At 44.0% G+C, this 18,204-nt stretch overlaps 1 protein-coding gene across 1 annotated transcript in view; it reads left to right on the top strand.

Annotated features, from left to right (window-relative positions):
* The window catches only part of LOC144594557 (growth factor receptor-bound protein 2), a 113,569-nt gene extending 99,898 nt beyond the window's left edge, over positions 1-13,671 (top strand). The window contains exons 3-5 of the mRNA XM_078401254.1: positions 4,734-4,856; positions 5,920-6,088; positions 8,221-13,671. Of these exons, the coding sequence (XP_078257380.1) occupies positions 4,734-4,856; positions 5,920-6,088; positions 8,221-8,406 (478 nt within the window). The 3' untranslated portion in view covers positions 8,407-13,671. The remainder of the gene's footprint in view (positions 1-4,733; positions 4,857-5,919; positions 6,089-8,220) is intronic.
* The last annotated feature ends 4,533 nt before the right edge of the window (positions 13,672-18,204 follow it).

An 18,204-nucleotide genomic window follows, 5' to 3' on the forward strand; every position in this document is an offset into this window, starting at 1 on the left:
GACTATAGATCCACCTTCAACACCATAATCCCAATCTCCAAACACCTGGACCTAGGAATCAGCACCCCCTTCTGCCACTGGATGCTTGACCAACAACTTTTACCAACTTCCACAGATGCACCATAGAAATGATCCAATTGCATCGCAGCTTGGTTTGGCTCTGCCCAAGACTGCAAGAAATTGCAGGAAGTCGTGGTGAGTCCATCATGCAAATCAGCTTCTCCCCCCCCCCCCCCCCCCCCCATCCCCATCCATCTACGCTCATGGCGCCTCAGGATCGCAGCCAATATAATCCAGCACTTTCTTCGTCCGAGTCACTCTCTTGGATTTCTTCTCTGTAAACGTAACACTATAATACTGCAACGTTATATTCTGCACTCTGGTATATTTCCCTGCACTACCTGTTGTACTTGTGCATTACTTGATTGTACTCATAGAAGGTATTATTTGACTGGACAGCACGAAAACAAAGCGTTTCACTGTAGCTCGGCACGTGTGGCAATAATAAACCATTACCAATAAATTACTAAAATTCTACAAGACAGTGAAAAAAGAGAGGGCGCAAAAATACACAAATGGTAACAAGTCCATAGGGTTCTGTTGCCAAAATAGGATATTAAGCGTCATGGATTGAAGATGAACTGACTAATTGGATGTAAAATAGCTTGGGAATGGGAGGCAGAGGGGATGTCATGGAATCATACAGCCCCAAAAGAGGCTATTAGGTCTGTAAATCCGCAACACCCGAGTGCAACAACACAGTAACAAAGTGCGGCACAGTCGCACAACTGGTAGTACTCCCTCACAGTGTCGGAGACCATGTTCGATCCTGACCTCGGAGAGTGCTGTGTGAAGTTTTTACGTACTCCTTGTGACTGCGTGGGTTTGCTCCAGATTCCTCCCACATCCCAAAGAGTTTGTAAGTTAATTGGTCATTATAAATTGCCCCTAGTGTGTGGGGAGTGGATGCGCAAGTGGAAGAAAAAAGAATTAGTATGAACGGGTGATCGATCGATGGTGGGCCGAGGGGCATGTTTTCATGCTCCATCTCTAAACTAGGTAGGATCCAAAGTGAAAGAGTGCTCTACCATTGCCCATCCCGTTCTCCAAATATTTGCCTCTGTTTGCATCTAAACAGTTAGAGTCCAACCTCTGTTACACATTCCCACCAGTTCATTCAATTGCTATTAATATTTTCTGGTCCCTGTGGCTAAACTCTAGAATGGGATTAATCACTAACCTATGCTAATGCACATTTTGTCTGGATCACTGCTTGTAGGAGTTGTAATCGGTTATCCCGCTACTGCTTCGTCGCCCTCATTATTTGGTTTGCTGGAAGTTATTCACTGATATTCAAGACACGTGCCCTGGCTGCCCACATATATTTGACTATGGCAGTCTGCCTTGTGTGTCTTGGCTGTGAGAATGAGCAGACTATTCAGTTGTGAGGGGAGGAGGTTGACAGAGGAAGTGGATAAACCTGGTCTCATCTCCACATTAACTGATGTGCATGATTACAATGTCTCCATGCTTTGGCACTGATTAACTGGACAAATTAAATAGGTAATGGACAGTGTGCACTTACTGTGCATATCAGTTTTCCAGTGCTTTGTCATTTGCCGTACAATGGCCATTTTCCAGCAAGAGTCATTGGGCAATGATCAGAAGGAGCAACTCCTAAGGTCAGTTTCACTAAGGTCAGTTGAGGACGTACTCTCCTTACCAAGGCCAGAGCTCAAGCTCATCACCGGCTGGAAAAAGAGGGGCGTGGCTGTGTTCTGCAGCTGCGGCTCACCGGCAGTCTCTCTGTTTTTTGTTGTTGTTTTTTGTCCTTGTCGTCGTTAAATGTACGTTTTATTTTATTTTTAACTCTGTATGTGGAGGGGTGGTGGGGGGGTTGGGGGAAACCTTTTTTCAAATCTCCTCCTCAACGGAGATGCGACCTTTACCGTGTCGTATCTCCGTTCACGCAACGGCCTAACATCGTGGAGTCGGCGGCCTCCAGCTGGGATCGACCTCAAAGACTCCGGTCGCAGGGCCTGGACTTACCATCTCGGAGGCTTCGGCCGTGGGCCCTGCAGACCGCAACATCGGGAGTTCGCAGGTCCCTGGCTGGCGACCGGCTTTTGGGAGCTCCAGCCGTAGCAGCTTCGACCGCCCCGAAGCGCGAGGTACGATCGACCCGCCCGCAGGCCCTTCATCGCCCTGCGTGGCTTGGCCGCAGCACTTTCCATCACCCGGTGGGGGCTCAGGACTTTCATCGGCCTGCTCGGCTCGGCCCTGGGACTTTCCATCGCCCAGTGGGGGCTCAGGACCTTCATCGGCCTGCTCGGCTCGGCCCTGGGACTTTCCATCGCCCGGTGGGGGCTTCAGAAAGTTGGGAGCCTCGATCACCTCGTGGCACCACGGGAGAAGAATGAGGAGGAGATAAGACTTTGCCTTCCATCACAGTGAGGGTATGCCTAGAGCAATCACTGTGATGGCTGTTTGTGTAAAAAATTATATCTGTGTATCTTGTGCTTTTTAATGTCTACTGCCGGACCCTGACGTGAGAGGACGCTGGCGTTGTGTATTCGCCGCTTTTCCGTCAGGATAGTTTGTCTGTTTGTTTCTATGTTAATTGTTTTGTAAAGCGCTTTGAGCATGCGATAAGGCGCTATATAAAATAAATGAATTATTATTATTATTATTATTATTAATTCCAGAGGTCAGCCCTTCATCCTGCTCAATTTATTCCTCCATCTTTTATTGAATTATTTAATTTGTGATTTGTTTATTTGAATTGAAATAGTGGAGCAAATCTCAATCAACAATCCATCCAATAAAAGTTTTAGCTGTTTTATTAAAAATGCATAACAATAATGACTAGACAAAACTAGATTGAGTTTGCACTAACATTTATCAGTGATAACAGTAATGAAAAATCACTCCATCTCATTGATTCACAGATATCACTAAGCACAATAAAAATGTGGCACAGTGACTTCAATCATAAACTACATCACTTAATTCAGTGGGTTAATAATTGTGCTACAGACTTTTCGCTGGACCTTTGTGTAAATTGGCTCAGGTGTCACTCAAACTGACTGCACCTCAGATTTATATAACTGCATGTTCTGAAGTCCTGATAGGCACTAATTTTCCTTCAGTCGGTTTGAATGTGTTTTAAATAATGTCCCCAAATATTGTTAAGACTGCTGCATACGTTACTGTCGTGAATTCTGGGGTAGGTGAAGATGTAGTACTTGTGCTTCATTTCACTCACCATGAGAGAATTATTCAGGTTATAAAATATGCATTTTTAACTCTAGTGCCATCATTAGCAGGTGGGAACCTGGTATTTTCCCTATTAAACGATTATTTATATTGAGGAAATGCATTTTGTTCTAGTGCCATTTGGTTCGCACGGGGATATAGTTTGTGAAATGACTTTTTTTTTTGCCCCGTCTTTTCTGTTACTGGAGAATATTAATAATTTGACACTGATAAGTTTATTGCACCAAGGTTCCTTCTTTCTGCCTTGGGCTCCCAGAGCAAGGCATATTCTGGCCAGCTGTTGGAGCCATTCAGGAAGTGATGGTTCTGGTCTCCCCTCTCAGATTCCGGTTCCTGGGGTGGGCGTTTTGTCTCTTGACTGGATAGATTTATAAGGGCAACCAATGCAAATCATGTGGAAAGTGGGCAGCTGTGGTCAAAGTGGGCAGCTCATCAGAGCTTTCACAGGCCCAGCAATGTCAGCCATCATAACTGTGAGTCGTAATGGCACTTGGGTGTTCAAGGAATGGAGCAGTAGCTGCCATACGTGCAGGCCAGGAACAAAGCGCATTTGGTCTTATCTAGGTGAGGAGGATTGGCAAGCCCAGTTGTAATAATTTATTAATTAATTCCTCCGCATAAATACTAATCCCAAGGAATAGAAATTTAAAAACAAGGAAATTGAAAAGAAAAGCATAATTTGAATTGACTTCATTTTAAGGATTATAAGGTTGTCGAGGGGGAAAGCTATCAAACCAGGACTAGAATTAGACCATCCAAAAAAGATGGAATTGATGGGTAAGGAGTGAAGGTGAATGTAATCACAAAAAGTTGGATGTTCTCAACAACTTTATTTTGTGTCTATAATTCTCACCCGTGCTTTTATTAGTTCCAGGTTTGACTATTTCATTACTTCAGTCCAGCCTCCCAAATCATAAGCATTCAAAACTCTGCTTCATGCCTCCTAATTTATACCACATCGAGTTCCCTGAAACCCCCTACCTGTCACCCCCTCTACTCATTAGAGTGCAGTGGCTGACAAGTCCCAAATAATTTAATGTTCTTGTTCTTGGATTGTTATGTCCATTCATATTTCTGTCAACTCCAGTCCACCTCTTCCCTGTTCTATCACACCCCCACATGCAATGACCTCTGCAGTCTTCCAGTTTTACTCTTGCTTTCTTTTTCCATTGTCTTCACTGCTTGAACTCTGGAATTCCCATTGCAATCCTTTTAAACAGCCCCTCCACTCCTTCAAATCTACCTCTTTGAATAAACGTTTGATCACCAGTCCTCCTGTTCCTCCGCTTGGTTTAGTAGGTTTTTGCCTCATACCTTTGTGATGTGCCTTGGGATACTTTGCTGCATTAAAGGTCGTTAGAGAAATTATTCACATAGTGCTTGGTAGTACCTACACTTCTGAGAGTGGTGGTGTTGTCCTAGTACACCAGAGTGAATTTCCCCTTTTCTCTTCATAGGTGGTTCTTCGGGAAAATCTCCAGAGCAAAGGCAGAGGAACTGCTCAGCAAACAGAGGCATGATGGAGCCTTCCTCATACGGGAAAGTGAAAGTGCGCCCGGTGATTTCTCGCTCTCAGTCAAGTGAGTAGTTGACATGTTTTTTGATGGATCCAAATGGGTAGCTGTGTCAAAGGATCGATGGGCTGAAAGGCTGTGTGCAGTGAATCAAATCTCTAGGGATAGGGACTTGTATTCCCATCAAAGTGGGGAAAATAAATAACAATGGGGAAAAGGCTCAATTAATTATTTTTTTTAAAGTATCTCTTTAATCAACAATCATACCGGCCTCTCTGCTGGAAGAGCCCCTTGGAGAGCCTGGTTGGGACCAAGAACACTCTAATTTCAGTATGCTGATGCTGACTGCCCCAGTCTTGGGATAATTTTAGTTCTCCATGTGGACGTTTGGTTTCTGTAGTACCAAACAGGAATCTCAACTATAGTCACTGCTGCCCCCTATCTGTGTAGATTGTACAGCAAGTCAGAGAACTCTGCCCTCAAATTGGATTTGAAAGTAATTTTATGAATAGACCTGCTCGAAGTTAAAATCTCAATTAATTTTTGCTGGTACTTAATTATGGAGATTGTGAAATGAAATGTTGAGGCTGTGTGAAGCGAGGCATGTTAGACAGGTGAACACACAAGAGACTCAAGATGCTAGAACATTGAGCAAAAGGCTAAAAAGTACTGTTGAAATTCAGAAGGTTCCCAACCCGAAACGTCATCCACCCATTCCCTCCACAGTTGCTGCTTGACTAGCTGAGTTCCTTCATGACTTTGATTTTTGCTCATATTAGACACGTACTGCTTGACCAAGAGCTAGGGGAATACTGATGTTTAGTCAGCCACCATTTTCCCCACCCATTACAATTCAGTACTTCATGCTGGAAATTGCAGTGAATAACTATCACATGAAGACGGATATGATGCTACCCATGGTTAAATAGCCAAGCACTTGCCATCTTGCATGAAATGTCAAAATGTCCTCAATATACCTCAGCAGTAATCTACAGAAATCGAGCAGTGCAGTTGGGAGGAACATGTATTAAAGGAATTGCAGAGCCAGCAAGTAACTTGAATCATACAATTTCGGTCCTCAAAGTTAATGTCATTTAAAAATAATTTTCTTCCTTTCCCTTTATTTCAGGTTTGGGAATGATGTACAGCATTTTAAAGTATTGCGTGATGGAGCAGGAAAATACTTCTTATGGGTAGTAAAGTTTAATTCTCTGAATGAACTTGTGGATTATCACAGATCAACATCTGTGTCTCGGAATCAGCAGATCTTTCTGCGTGATATCGAGCAGGTCCCACAGGTAAGATCTTGAGTGTTGCCTTTGTCATGTGCACCAAATGTGAACGTGTGGGTCTTTGATATTAGCAGCTGAGTGATTTTTTTTACCCCGAAGCTTGCTTGAATTAATAATAGGGGTGTTGTGTCTCCAAATGCGGGTTGTGAACACTTGGCTCTTGGTAGGATAATGCCTTCAACATTTGAAAATATTGAAAATGGCTGTAATTAACATGTTGGGTCATTAGTCATCCAGACTTTGGGGAGGTCGGGATAGGCTGTGCTGTAATGGCTCGTGTATGTGCTTCCCATCTTTGCATACATTCAACGAATGGCTAGAAATAGGAGGCTGGCTTCCCATTGTAGGGCACAGACCATTTGGCCTTCTCATACATTTGCTGCTGTCCCATGTAGCAATAATTTCCCACCATAATCAATAATTTCCTGTGTAATAATAATTTCCTACAAGTTATTCCCCTTTGACAGTGAGGAAATGTTTGGTTTGATCTTAAGAAGCAAAGAGGGTGAAAAGGAGGAAAATGTAAGAAAGAAACAATGGGAAGGAAGCTCTGAGTATTTACACAGTGGCCTGAGATTTTGATCATTCTTGCATCCCATTTCTGAATAGTTGAAACATTGCAGCAACTTGAATGAGGGACTGTTAGAATTTTTTTGTTTTTGCAGAAAAGAGTTGCGTTGCAGCTTTTCATCACTGACACTCGACTTAAAAATCTGTTTGAAACATGGAACAAAAGACCAGCTGTTAGACTGTGCTTGTCATTTGTGCGTTCTCACTTCAGTTATAAGCATTGACCCATTGTACAAATGTATTGCCATATTGAAACATTCGAAACATATAAGATTATTAAGGGGTTGGGCATGTTAGAGGCAGGAAACATGTTCCCAATGTTGGAGTCCAGAACCAGGGGCCACAGTTTAAGAATAAGGGGTAGGCCATTTAGAACGGAGATGAGGAAAAACTTTTTCAGTCAGAGAGTTGTAAATCTGTGGAATTCACTGCCTCAGAAGGCAGTGGAGGCCAATTCTCTGAATGCATTCAAGAGAGAGCTAGATAGAACTCTTAAGGATAGCGGAGTCAGAGGGTATGGGGAGAAGGCAGGAACGGGGTACTGATTGAGAATGATCAGCCATGATCACATTGAATGGTGGTGCTGGCTCAAAGGGCCGAATGGCCTACTCCTGCACCTATTGCCTATTGTCAGCCCTACTGAGCTCAGGATGGTTCCTGGTGGCAGAGCTGTAAAATGCTAATGTTCAGGTTTCATAAGTAAGGTACATTCAGAGATAAACCATAAAGATAAGGCAGAAGTTCCACTTTCATTTGTGGTTCAGCATGATGTTACAAACCATATTAAACCTGAAGAAGGGTCCCGACCTGAAACTTCACCCATTCCTTCTCTCCCGAGATGCTGCCTGACCGGTTGAGTTACTCCAGCATTTTGTGTCTACCCCCGACCTGGAGCATTCTGCCCAATTCCCTCCACGGATGCTTTCTGACCCACTGAGTTCTTTAACAGTTTATTTTTTGCTCAAGATTCCAGTCTCTGGTGTTTCCATATTAAACCTGTGCTGTTTTTGCCTGGGACTGTTTTATTACTTGCACCTCTCACCACTTTCTTTACAGAATAATACAATTAAAAATGATGAGGGTTGGGCTGACACCACAGCCTGCACTGAGATTGGTTAGAATCTGCCTGCCATCAGAAAGCTGAATGAAGACGAATTACTGAGAGCACTCAAATTTGAGGAGAATTCTCCAGACCCGGAGTTATAGGGTTAATTTTGCAAGTAATTCATTGGAGCTTTAGCTTCTCTCACTCCTCCCAAGAGAAGTCGATATGTACAACCCAAAGTTTTCATTTGATTTGCTTCAATCTGATTAGATCAGAACATTCTGAAATTGCTGTAAGACATCTTGTATCATAAGACGAAGCAATCAAGGCATCAGTCTGTTTGCAGGCCGAGAGAAGAAGGAGAATTTTGAATCTGACTCTGATGCAAGAATGTTTGCGAGAACAATGTTGTTGTCAATTAATTAGCCGCCATCCCTCCCATGAACACCAACATCCAATACCTGAGTGAAATGTGCACCTTCTGTCTGGCTAACTCTGCCTTTGTTATTATCCGCCTCCACAGCAACCCACGTACGTGCAGGCGCTCTTCGACTTCGACCCGCAGGAGGAAGGCGAGCTTGGCTTCCGCCGCGGCGAGTTTATCCAGGTTCTCGACAACTCGGACCCTAACTGGTGGAAGGGCAGTTGCCACGGGCAGTCGGGCATGTTCCCTCGCAATTACGTCACTCCAGTCAACAGAAACATCTGACGGACAGCTGTGCTGAAACCTGAAGGCAATCACGGCTCCCCTGTGAACTTTGCAGTCTGTATGGAACTTCAAACTAGAGCGCCAAAACCAATTCTGAGGTGGAACAGAACAGCTGAACGGTTTTACCAATAGGTTTCCACAGCTGCTTCCCCTCTCCTCTAACCCGTCCCTCTCCTCTTCCCCCCTGTAAGTCTGTGCATGGGTTATAATTCCATTATTCTAATCCTGTTGTAGAATTTAAATGTTTTTTCTCTATGCAAATTTGGATAATCTTATCAGCAATGTAACACGGGCAGGAGGTCAGTAACAGTCCTTGCCTTGGGTCTTTTTAAAAGAAAACAAATCATTCTTGGCCTTGTGTATTTCCACATGGAATTCCTGCTTTGTTTTCACTGTACAAATTGTTAATTTAGCTTGTCCTTGGAAATAAGCCTAAAGTTTCCTCTAGCAGCTCGCAGCTATAGGAATCATGTATAAAATTGTCAAGATGACTTGTAATTTTAGAGAATAACTTGGCGGCTTTTATCAACAGCATGTTCAAGGAGTTTATACAGGAGGTCGGGCTTCTAATGGTTTTAAAGGTGTTTGGCTGAGCACTTTCAGAATTGTGTCTTCATAGTGCCTTTTGATTTTTTTTTGGTTTATTTTTCCCAATACAGATTTTTTTTTTCCTTGCTCTAATTCACCTTGATAACTGAGAGCTTCAAGTCAGTTGATGGGCAGATATTGGGCAATTCACACTGATGTGCCAATGGCTAACTAGCCTGCGACTGGGACAGGGATATTGACTGAGTCGAGGCCTGGAGAAGCCAGCAGCTCGGTGTTTGAACACTGTTTTCAAATGATCATTGTCCCTCTTCTCCACTGCAGGCAGCCAGCCCCAGTTGAGCAGTGGCGCGTCTGACGAGTTAAGTATTTCTCACTAGCAAAGCTATGGTTGTCGTGCCAAGTTTAAAAAGGGGCTAATTCTACAGGCACTGGCAGCAATTCTTGGTACCTTCTCATTCTGTCCACTGCAGTGTAGGTACTAACTACAGTCATCCTGCCATTCTCTCCACATTTGCACCATTCTGCCCAGCTCATCCCTCTATCAGACTAATATTTATGAAACCAGCACTGGTTTTGCTGTGTTCTACTGAGGGAGCTGCAGGCTATCACCAGCCCATCCTGGACATGGGAGTTAGATTTTTATTTTGAGCTGAACACAATATCTGATGACGTAACTGAGAAATTCTAGTTCTTAGTGAACTTTGGTTTTTAAAGCTGGCTTGCATTTTTATTAAATTCTTCGCTTCTGTCACAATCAAGCACTGTAATAATTTATTTCTTAGGCCATTTTGCTTTTTAAGTCAGTGATCATGAAAATTAGTTGCAATTGAACCGATGTTGAAAGTTACTGCTGTTCAGGCCTATTGCCTTAGATCCACGAATACAACAGCTTATGCTGATCCTTGCATGGGTAACCCCAGCCAGTTACACTTTGCCAAATCTGCCATGATGGGTAAGCCTGCTCTTTGGCATCGTGGCATCTTCCTGGCCGTCTCTGCATTTTATGTGCTGTTCTGGTGACGTGATACTCAAGTCCTCCAAGTGGCTGGCCCTGCGCACAGGGTTTGTATGCCCTGGCCTGCCCAGCCCTGGCCACCCAGTGGTCTGAATCTGGCAGCTGCAAAATTGCCCGCATATCCAATTTCTAGTGGCACAGCAGCATCTTGCCAGGGGAGGAGATGGCAGGCTAAACGGGCATAGAGGTGCTAATATTTGCATGTGGCCCACCTCTGTTAGCAATGGACGATGAGCAAACTTCGGGCAGAGAAATTGAGAGTATTGAGTAGATCATTGTCAGAATTTACCAATCCTTGGAAGAAGGAATATCAGAGTTGTCACTGAAGTCTGTAGTCAGTGTATTGGCTTTCACTACAAATCAGGAAAAAGTGTCACCATGGAAACCTGACCCCATCTAGTCACTGCTAGTAGGATGTGGGCAGTTTCTGCAAAGACACACGATAACAGTTAGTGCCTGAATAATGTTAAGGATGTCTCCATGCATCAATTGCTGATACATCAATTGTTGAAGGGTAGATTAGAAAAGAAATTCTGGAATCATTCATATGCAAGAATTTCCTAAATACAGCCTGGGGTTGGTGGGGATAGGGGCATGGTTCAGTCAAAAGTGGCCAAGATACGCTGAGATAAGCTCCAAAGCAGACAGGTAGTAATTAAAGCTCCTGATCCATTCCCTGGTATCCTCTGCCCTCTTCCCTCTGGTGGTAGTTCCCCCTTCACCATCCTCACCCTCCCCTCCACTATCTCCTTTGCCATGCCTATAAGTGATACAGCACATTAACATTAAATATATATAATTATAAACAGCAGCTTGTCTGTTTATTGATGTTTGGTTTCCGTTTTGTTGATGTGACCAGCTAGAGTTACCATCTATGCGTTAAGTACATGGACAAGAATGCATCTGGTTCAGCGCCTGCACAGTCCAATTTCCTGCATGCACTTTCGAGAACTTGCTTTAAAGGGGAATACAATACCTGCCTTTTGTCTGGGGTAGATATACTGTCTCATATAGAGAGCTTAAACATTCACAACCTCTAGAAACACACACACACAACATGTCGGTAGTGGTAAGTGGAACCAACCCATTAAGTCCTGATGGTTGACTCGAAGCATGCGTTGCAATGCATCGACTGAGCACGATGGAAACTGCACAGTCTGTAATGGTAACTTCTGTTCCCCAACCCACAGATTGATTTGTAATAACAGTTCCTAAAATAGCCAGGAATCTAAATCTATGCCAGTCTTTAAGCTGAACGAGAATACTGTTATACAGAATTATGCACATGTGGTGCAAATTTATTTAATTCTTTTAATTGCATAAATCTGTAAGCAAAGCATTCAGTGTCGTGACTGAGCTTGGTTAGCATATTCTGATACCGACATCTTATTGGCATAGGCACCAGAGGATATTGAATCAATCAATGCATTTTTCTTTTTTTTTTTTAAGCACCTTGATCTTAATATATCCTCTCAGTCACCTGCAATAGATTTTATTTACCCCAGTGTTATTGAGTAACAAACTTGTCCCCACTATCCTAATATTATACTGTGATATACACGTACCAATGTACCTTGTTGCACATCTACTGCATTCTAATATTGTAGTGACAGATTTATCCTCCTGTGCTCTACCCTAATGTGCGGTAACAAACCAACTCCACATTTGGTAAGATGGACGGTATTAGAGTGCTGGCTATTTTTGGTTCATGATTAACACTTTATATGCCCATTGTTACCCTGAGATTCTAGTGGGTGTAGGAGTGCAATTACATTTTTACCGGCAAATGTGTGTAGCCTCTTCTCACATACAGTCTATGGAATACCGCACCAAGTTTGTGCATGCTGGGGAGTGTGTACAGGGCAAGGGAGCGAGCTTATGAACTGGTCAGGGATATGACTTGTGTAAGGTGATTCTGATTATCCTCTGGGATCAGATTCCAAGCAGTACTGGGCGTCAGGAGGTTTGACTGTGTTGCAGGTTGGTCTGAAATTAAGTTTTGGTTCCTGGAATCCAGTAACATTTTAATTTAATTTCCCTGAGAGTTTGTTTCTGCCTTACACTGGGAAACTGCAAAGGAATGATGAGACTAATGAGATTGAGCTTTCCACTACACACTGTCACCAAAACTATTAACTGTGTGTGAGAGCTTTTGGCAAATGGACCATTTGATTGTTTACTTTATTTGAATTGGTGTATATCATAAGCCTTGCAGACATTTCATGTATATATTTTAAAGAAATCAATGTTAAAATGGAAAGGCCTGTGTACTTATCCCTTGATTCTCAATGCATTTGGTAGTTAGAAATTAACTGTGAATAATAAAATGCTGCGTATTCTTCATGAAGTGACCTAACTTTCTTTTGTTGGCATGTACCTCCACCAGTCCTCCTCCTGTGCCATTCTAACTTTGTGCCTCCACTGCTCCTTGCTTTATGCCTCCTGTAAGAAAAGAGTTAATCAATCTACCTTAAAGTAATTTTATGCAATAACATGTTTTTCTTTTACATTCATTTCAGTTTGAAAGATGACATGGGTAACTGAGTTTTGCATTGAATGTCTGCTTTAACAATGTCTTGCTTCAGTCCATGGTCTAAACCTTGCAGCAGGCACAAGAAACGGGTGACTTTAGGCACTATATCAAGTCTCTGAGTCGTAGAGCGATTGAAATGAGCAAGGATGTTTTGAGGAAAGAGCTGTTTGGCATCGGGGACTGAACTTGTCTGGAGAGTGATATGGAAATAGCAGGTGTGTGCACCCAGGCTGGTCATGCAGAGATGCAGCACAGAAACAGGCATTGAATCCGTGCCAACCATCAACCACCCATTTGCACTGATCCTACTTTAACCCATTTTCATTTCCTATCGAAATGGTAAAGAAACATTTAGACAGCTACATGGATAGGATAGGTTTAGAGGGATACTGACCAAATACAGGCAGGTGAGACTAGTGGAGATGGGGCATATTGATTGGCAAGGCTAGTTGGGCCGAAAGGCCTGTTTCCATACTATATGACTATGACTCTATTTCCATCAACTTTCCCTAAATTCCACCACCTAGCACATGAGGGGGTAATTTCCAGTGGTCAATTAGCCTATCATCAGCGCACGTACCTTTGGGATGTGGGAGGAAACCAGAGCATCCGGAGGAGACCGGCAGAGTCACAGGGAGGAAGTGAAAACTCCACACAGGTAGCACGCGGGAGATGGTGGGGGTGGGGATGTCAGATTGAACCAGGTTCACCAGAACAGTGAGGCAGCAGCTCTACCAGCTGTGCCCCAGTACTTCCCATTTGTAGCCCCCATGCTGTAGGATGGATATGATTAAAATAGAGAGGATGCAGAAAAGATTCACAAAGATTTTGCCAGGACTGGAGGGCTTGAGTTATAAGGAGAGACTGGAGAGATTGAAATATGCCACAGCAAGTTCTGTTCTTTTTCAAAACAAGATAGAAACAGCTACAAGCGCTTAGCAGGCCTGGCACAGTCCATGCAAAGAGAAACAGTTGATACTGTATTTTTGGTGTGAGACCCTTGGACAGACCCAGGAAGGAAGGAATGATTTTAATCAGGTCCTAGTCTTTATACATTTTTTATCAATTCTACGCATATTTGATCTTATTTGTTACATTACAACCTCTTCCAATCCATCCTATGTCTGCAATTTCTTCAAATGTATGACTGATTTTAACCTCACTGAAAGCAAGAAATTTAAAATAAATACAAATAAAAGGAAAGAATATTGCTATTTACACAATGCTCTTACGATGACTTGCAACGGGAAATCATAACTTGTGAAAGTTTGTTTAGTTAATATCAAGAATGCTATAAAGACAGTTATTAACCTTTTAATGTTAACTTTATTTCCAATTATGTTCAGTTCCTTTGACATTTGGAAAGGCACTTGAAGGCTTAACAGTAGAAATAACATGTTCTCCATAACTTCCTTTATGTAATTTCAAATGTCCATTATTTTTGGTCTAAAATGGAATTGGGTTGTTTGAAGTTAATCCTGAGTTTACAGATGAGAGCAATGACAAAGTTCCACCTGGCCCGACCCATCTGTTGCCCTTGGAGTGTGTGAAGCAATGTGGAAGAAGCAGTAGCTTTTATTTCCAGTCATTCACTGGATGTGGGCTTTGCGGTTTGGCCAGTATTAATCGCCTCTGAGGAGCTATGGAGCTTTCTTTTTAACTTCCTTTGTGCTGTTGGATGGAATGAGAACATGACATTGAAGAAAATGCAAAAATATCTGCACGTCATCACATTAAGAAAGTTGTAGGGACCTAGTTGAGAGTAGGTTGAATGACTTAAATTTGTCCTGCTGTTGTGAATGTCAGGTAAACACCAATACTCTGGATCAGAGTAGAAACTAGGAACTGCAGATGCTGGTTTACACATAAAGACACAAAGTGCTGGGGTGACTCAGTGGGTCAGGCAGCATCTTTGGAGAACATGGATAGGTGATGTTTCAGGTCAGGACCCTTCAGACTGGCCTAGAGATCAGTTCTGGACGACCAGTCTTTGACATTCAACATTTCGTGAAACATGAGGTTCATCAAATTGATTGAAGACTGGCTTGTTTTATAATGTGAATTTCAGGGAGATGGATGATCTAGTGTAAGAAAATAACTGCAGATGCTGGTACAAATCGAAGGTATTTATTCACAAAATGCTGGAGTAACTCAGCAGGTCATGGATCATCGGCTGTGCACTGGTTAAAGGTGACTGCAAATGCTGGTCTCTGCCATTGTTGACGATAGGGATGGTCATGGAGCTGCCTCATCAGCCAGTTTGTTTACTTGTCCACCACGATATGCAACTAGTTACAGGAGGGCAGCTCAATCTTGTCACTTGGTCATGAATCACTTAATTCTTCTGTTTGGTATGCAGGTAAGTCTATGCTGCAGCTTCCCCACACTGGCATCTAATTTTAAGGTGGGCATGATCTTGCCCCCTGCTCTGTCACCTGATGATAACAGGGATAGCCCAGACCATAAGAGATCACAGAGAAGTTGGATGGAAAACGTCAAGCAGGTGGGTTTACTCTGATTTAATGACCACATTACATGATGAAGCCTGTCTTCAGCGCGCCTGAAGGACTGTAGTGCTTGATCCTTGTAATATTGTGACAGGTAGATTGATGAGGATCAGGTCAGGTGGGTTTCTGTGATGTGCTGGATCTCACAAGCTCAACCAGAAGCTTCAAGGCTTGTTCAGTAGTGGCACTGAGTCAAGTCCTTCACAAAGAGTTGTGATTGAGAAATTCAAGGCGACTCTCCCAAATGTCCTGCTGGGATTATAATGGAGTGGGGAATATTGGCTGAACCGTCAGGTTCTGTGATTTTTGTGAGCGTGTTTGACCTGCTATCCAGCTCCCTGTCCCGCACATTACCAGGTTATAGTCAAGAGACCTCTTTGGCGTCTTATGGACAATTCATTCTTTGCTCTTCCTGAACCAATTGCTCCTCCTACCCAGTCTCTTGTAAGAACATCATCTTTTTTTCCTCAGTTTCTACATGTCCACCAAGCTGAAATCTTCCACTGTCTGAACTGCCCTTCAGGAAATGTGGCTTCCTGTTTACTGTGGTTGATGGAATCTTCACTCTGTATTTCCTCCATCTCGACTTCACCTAGGCAGCAGAGAGCTAGAGTTCCCTTGATCCTCGTCGACCATCCTTGCCAGCCTACATCCAGCACATCATTATTTCTGTGAACTACAATGTGATCCCACCATCGGTCACATCTTTCCCTTCCTCACCCCTTCCTGCTTTCTGCAGGGACCACCCTCTTGTGGCTCCCTGGTTCACTCATTCTCCTCCCCCCCCCCCCCCCCCAAGTCTCCCTGTCTCCCCAAACATTTTCCTCTGCAAACATAAGAAGGACAACACTTGTCCCACACCACCTCCTTTACAAATATTCAGAGACCGAAACAGCCCTTTAAAGAGAGGTAATGGTTCACATGCATCTCCTTCAACCTTGTTTACTGCTTGGGTGCTCTCGGTGTGGCTTCCTCAACATTGTTGATACCAAGTGTAGCTTAGTTTAGCATTACAGCATGGAAACAGACCCTTCAGCCCACCGAGTCCATGCCGATCACCAATCACGTTCACACTAGTTTTGTTATCCCCCTTTTTCATCCACTCCCTACACACAAGGGGCAATTTACAGAGGCCAATAAACGCAGGCGGTCACAGGGAGAACGTGCAAACTCTGCACAGACAGCACCATAGTCAGCATTGAACCTGGGTCTCTGGTGCTGTGAGGCAGCTGCTCTACCAATTGTGCCACTGAGATCCTCGTCATCTGTGTAACACCTGCATTCTCTCCGTAACACCATCTTGTGCTCCTAGTTGTATACCATTTCAAGTGCCCCTCTCACACGGGTCAGTTCTCACCATTCTGGTTCAATCCACCGAACATATTGAGTCTATCCCCTTCACAAGCTGGTTCCATCTACGGATCACCCCTACGTTATCTGGTTCCACTTCTAACTTTTAGTGGAGTAGGCTGCATTCAGTTGGAGAACATGGAGTTTGGAGTCTGTGGGGAGCAAAAATTCCCAAAAGCAAATTGGACGAGACCACCTGATGATTGACTATATTGACGACTGCATCCGGGCTGCCTCTTCCACCCATGCAAAACGAGTTGATTTCATTAACTTTATCACTAAATTCACTTAAACTAAAACTATAACTTACATTACAGGGGACAGATGATTAACTGATGTCCATTACAGACCCACCAACTCCCAGTTATCTGGACTACACCTCCCACCCTGCCTCTTTGCAGTTCCATGTGTCACCTTCACGCTGACCTAATCCCGTTACCTGAGCCCTCTCCGTGCCCATCGTCAGCTGTAACATCCCTTACTCTCACTGCCTCACATCGGATAATGAAAGGCTTGGATCGAGTGGCGAGGGTGTTTCCACTAGTGGGAGAGTCTAGGACCAGAGGTCATAGCCTCAGAATTAAAGGATGTTCCTTTAGGAAGGAGATGAGAAGGAATTTCTTTAGTCAGAGGGTGGTGAATCTGTGGAATTCTTCGCCGCAGAAGGTTGTGGAAGCCAAGTCAATTCATATTTTTAAAGCTGAGACAGATACGATACGATAGAACTTTATTTATCCCAGGAAGGAAATTGATCTGCCAACAGTAGTAAAACACAAATACATGAAATTAAAGTGACGAGTGGAAAGGAATGTGGATGTGCAAAGATTTTTTGGGGGGGGGGGGAGGGAAGGGAGTCGGTCTACCCCATGACAGAAGGGGGAGGAGTTGCACAGTTTACTAGCCACACGGAAGAAGAATCTCCTATGGCGTTCTGTACTGCATCTTGGGGGAACCAGTCTGAAGGTTGACCAGTGTGTCATGGAGGGGGTGAGCTGTATTGTCCAATATGCTCTGCAGTTTGAGGAGCATCCTCCCCTCCAAGACCCCACCTCCGATGAATCCAACTCTGCCCTTGGATTCAGTCAGCCTCCCTGATGAGTTTATTAATCCTATTGCCGTCCGCGGCCTTCACTCTGCTGCTCCAGCACACGACAGCAAAGAAGATGACACTGGCTACCACCGAGTGGTAGAACATCTGCAGCATCTTACTGCAGATGTTGAAGAAGCGGAGCCTTCACAAAAAGTACATCCGGCTCTGTCCCTTCTTGTCCAGTTTACTGTGCAGGTACACTCCAAGGTATTTGTACTTCCTGGTAAACTGCACATCCACACCATTGATGGAGCCAGGGGTGCTCCTCTCCTAAAGTCCACCACCAACTCCTTAGTCTTGTCGGTGTTGAGCTGCATGTGATTCGGCTGCATGTGAGGGGGGAGGGGAGGGGGAGGGGGAGGGGCAGGGCTGCCCCTGCCCTCGCTCTGCCACCCTGGTTGGGCTGTGCTCACCACGGCGCGCACTCTTTTTTACTTTAAGGTGTGTAGGAAAAATAACTGCAGATGCTGGTTCAAATCGAAGGTAGACACAAAATGCTGGAGTAACTCAGTGGGTCAGGCAGCATCTCTGGAGAGAAGGAATGGGTGACGTTTCGGGTGGAGACCCTTCTTCCATTCCTTCTCTCCAGAGATGCTGCCTGACCCGCTGAGTTACTCCAGGTTTTTGTGCCTATCTACGGTGTGAACCAGCATCTGCAGTTTCCCCATATTTATTCAGCAAGCCTACCGCTGCGCCACCCCTAGGGGAGCATATTGCATGAACCTGCCGCCGATGAGGCAAAATATGTAGAAAT

This window comes from Rhinoraja longicauda, chromosome 6 (genome assembly GCF_053455715.1).
Source record: "Rhinoraja longicauda isolate Sanriku21f chromosome 6, sRhiLon1.1, whole genome shotgun sequence".
Taxonomy (NCBI): domain Eukaryota; kingdom Metazoa; phylum Chordata; class Chondrichthyes; order Rajiformes; family Arhynchobatidae; genus Rhinoraja; species Rhinoraja longicauda.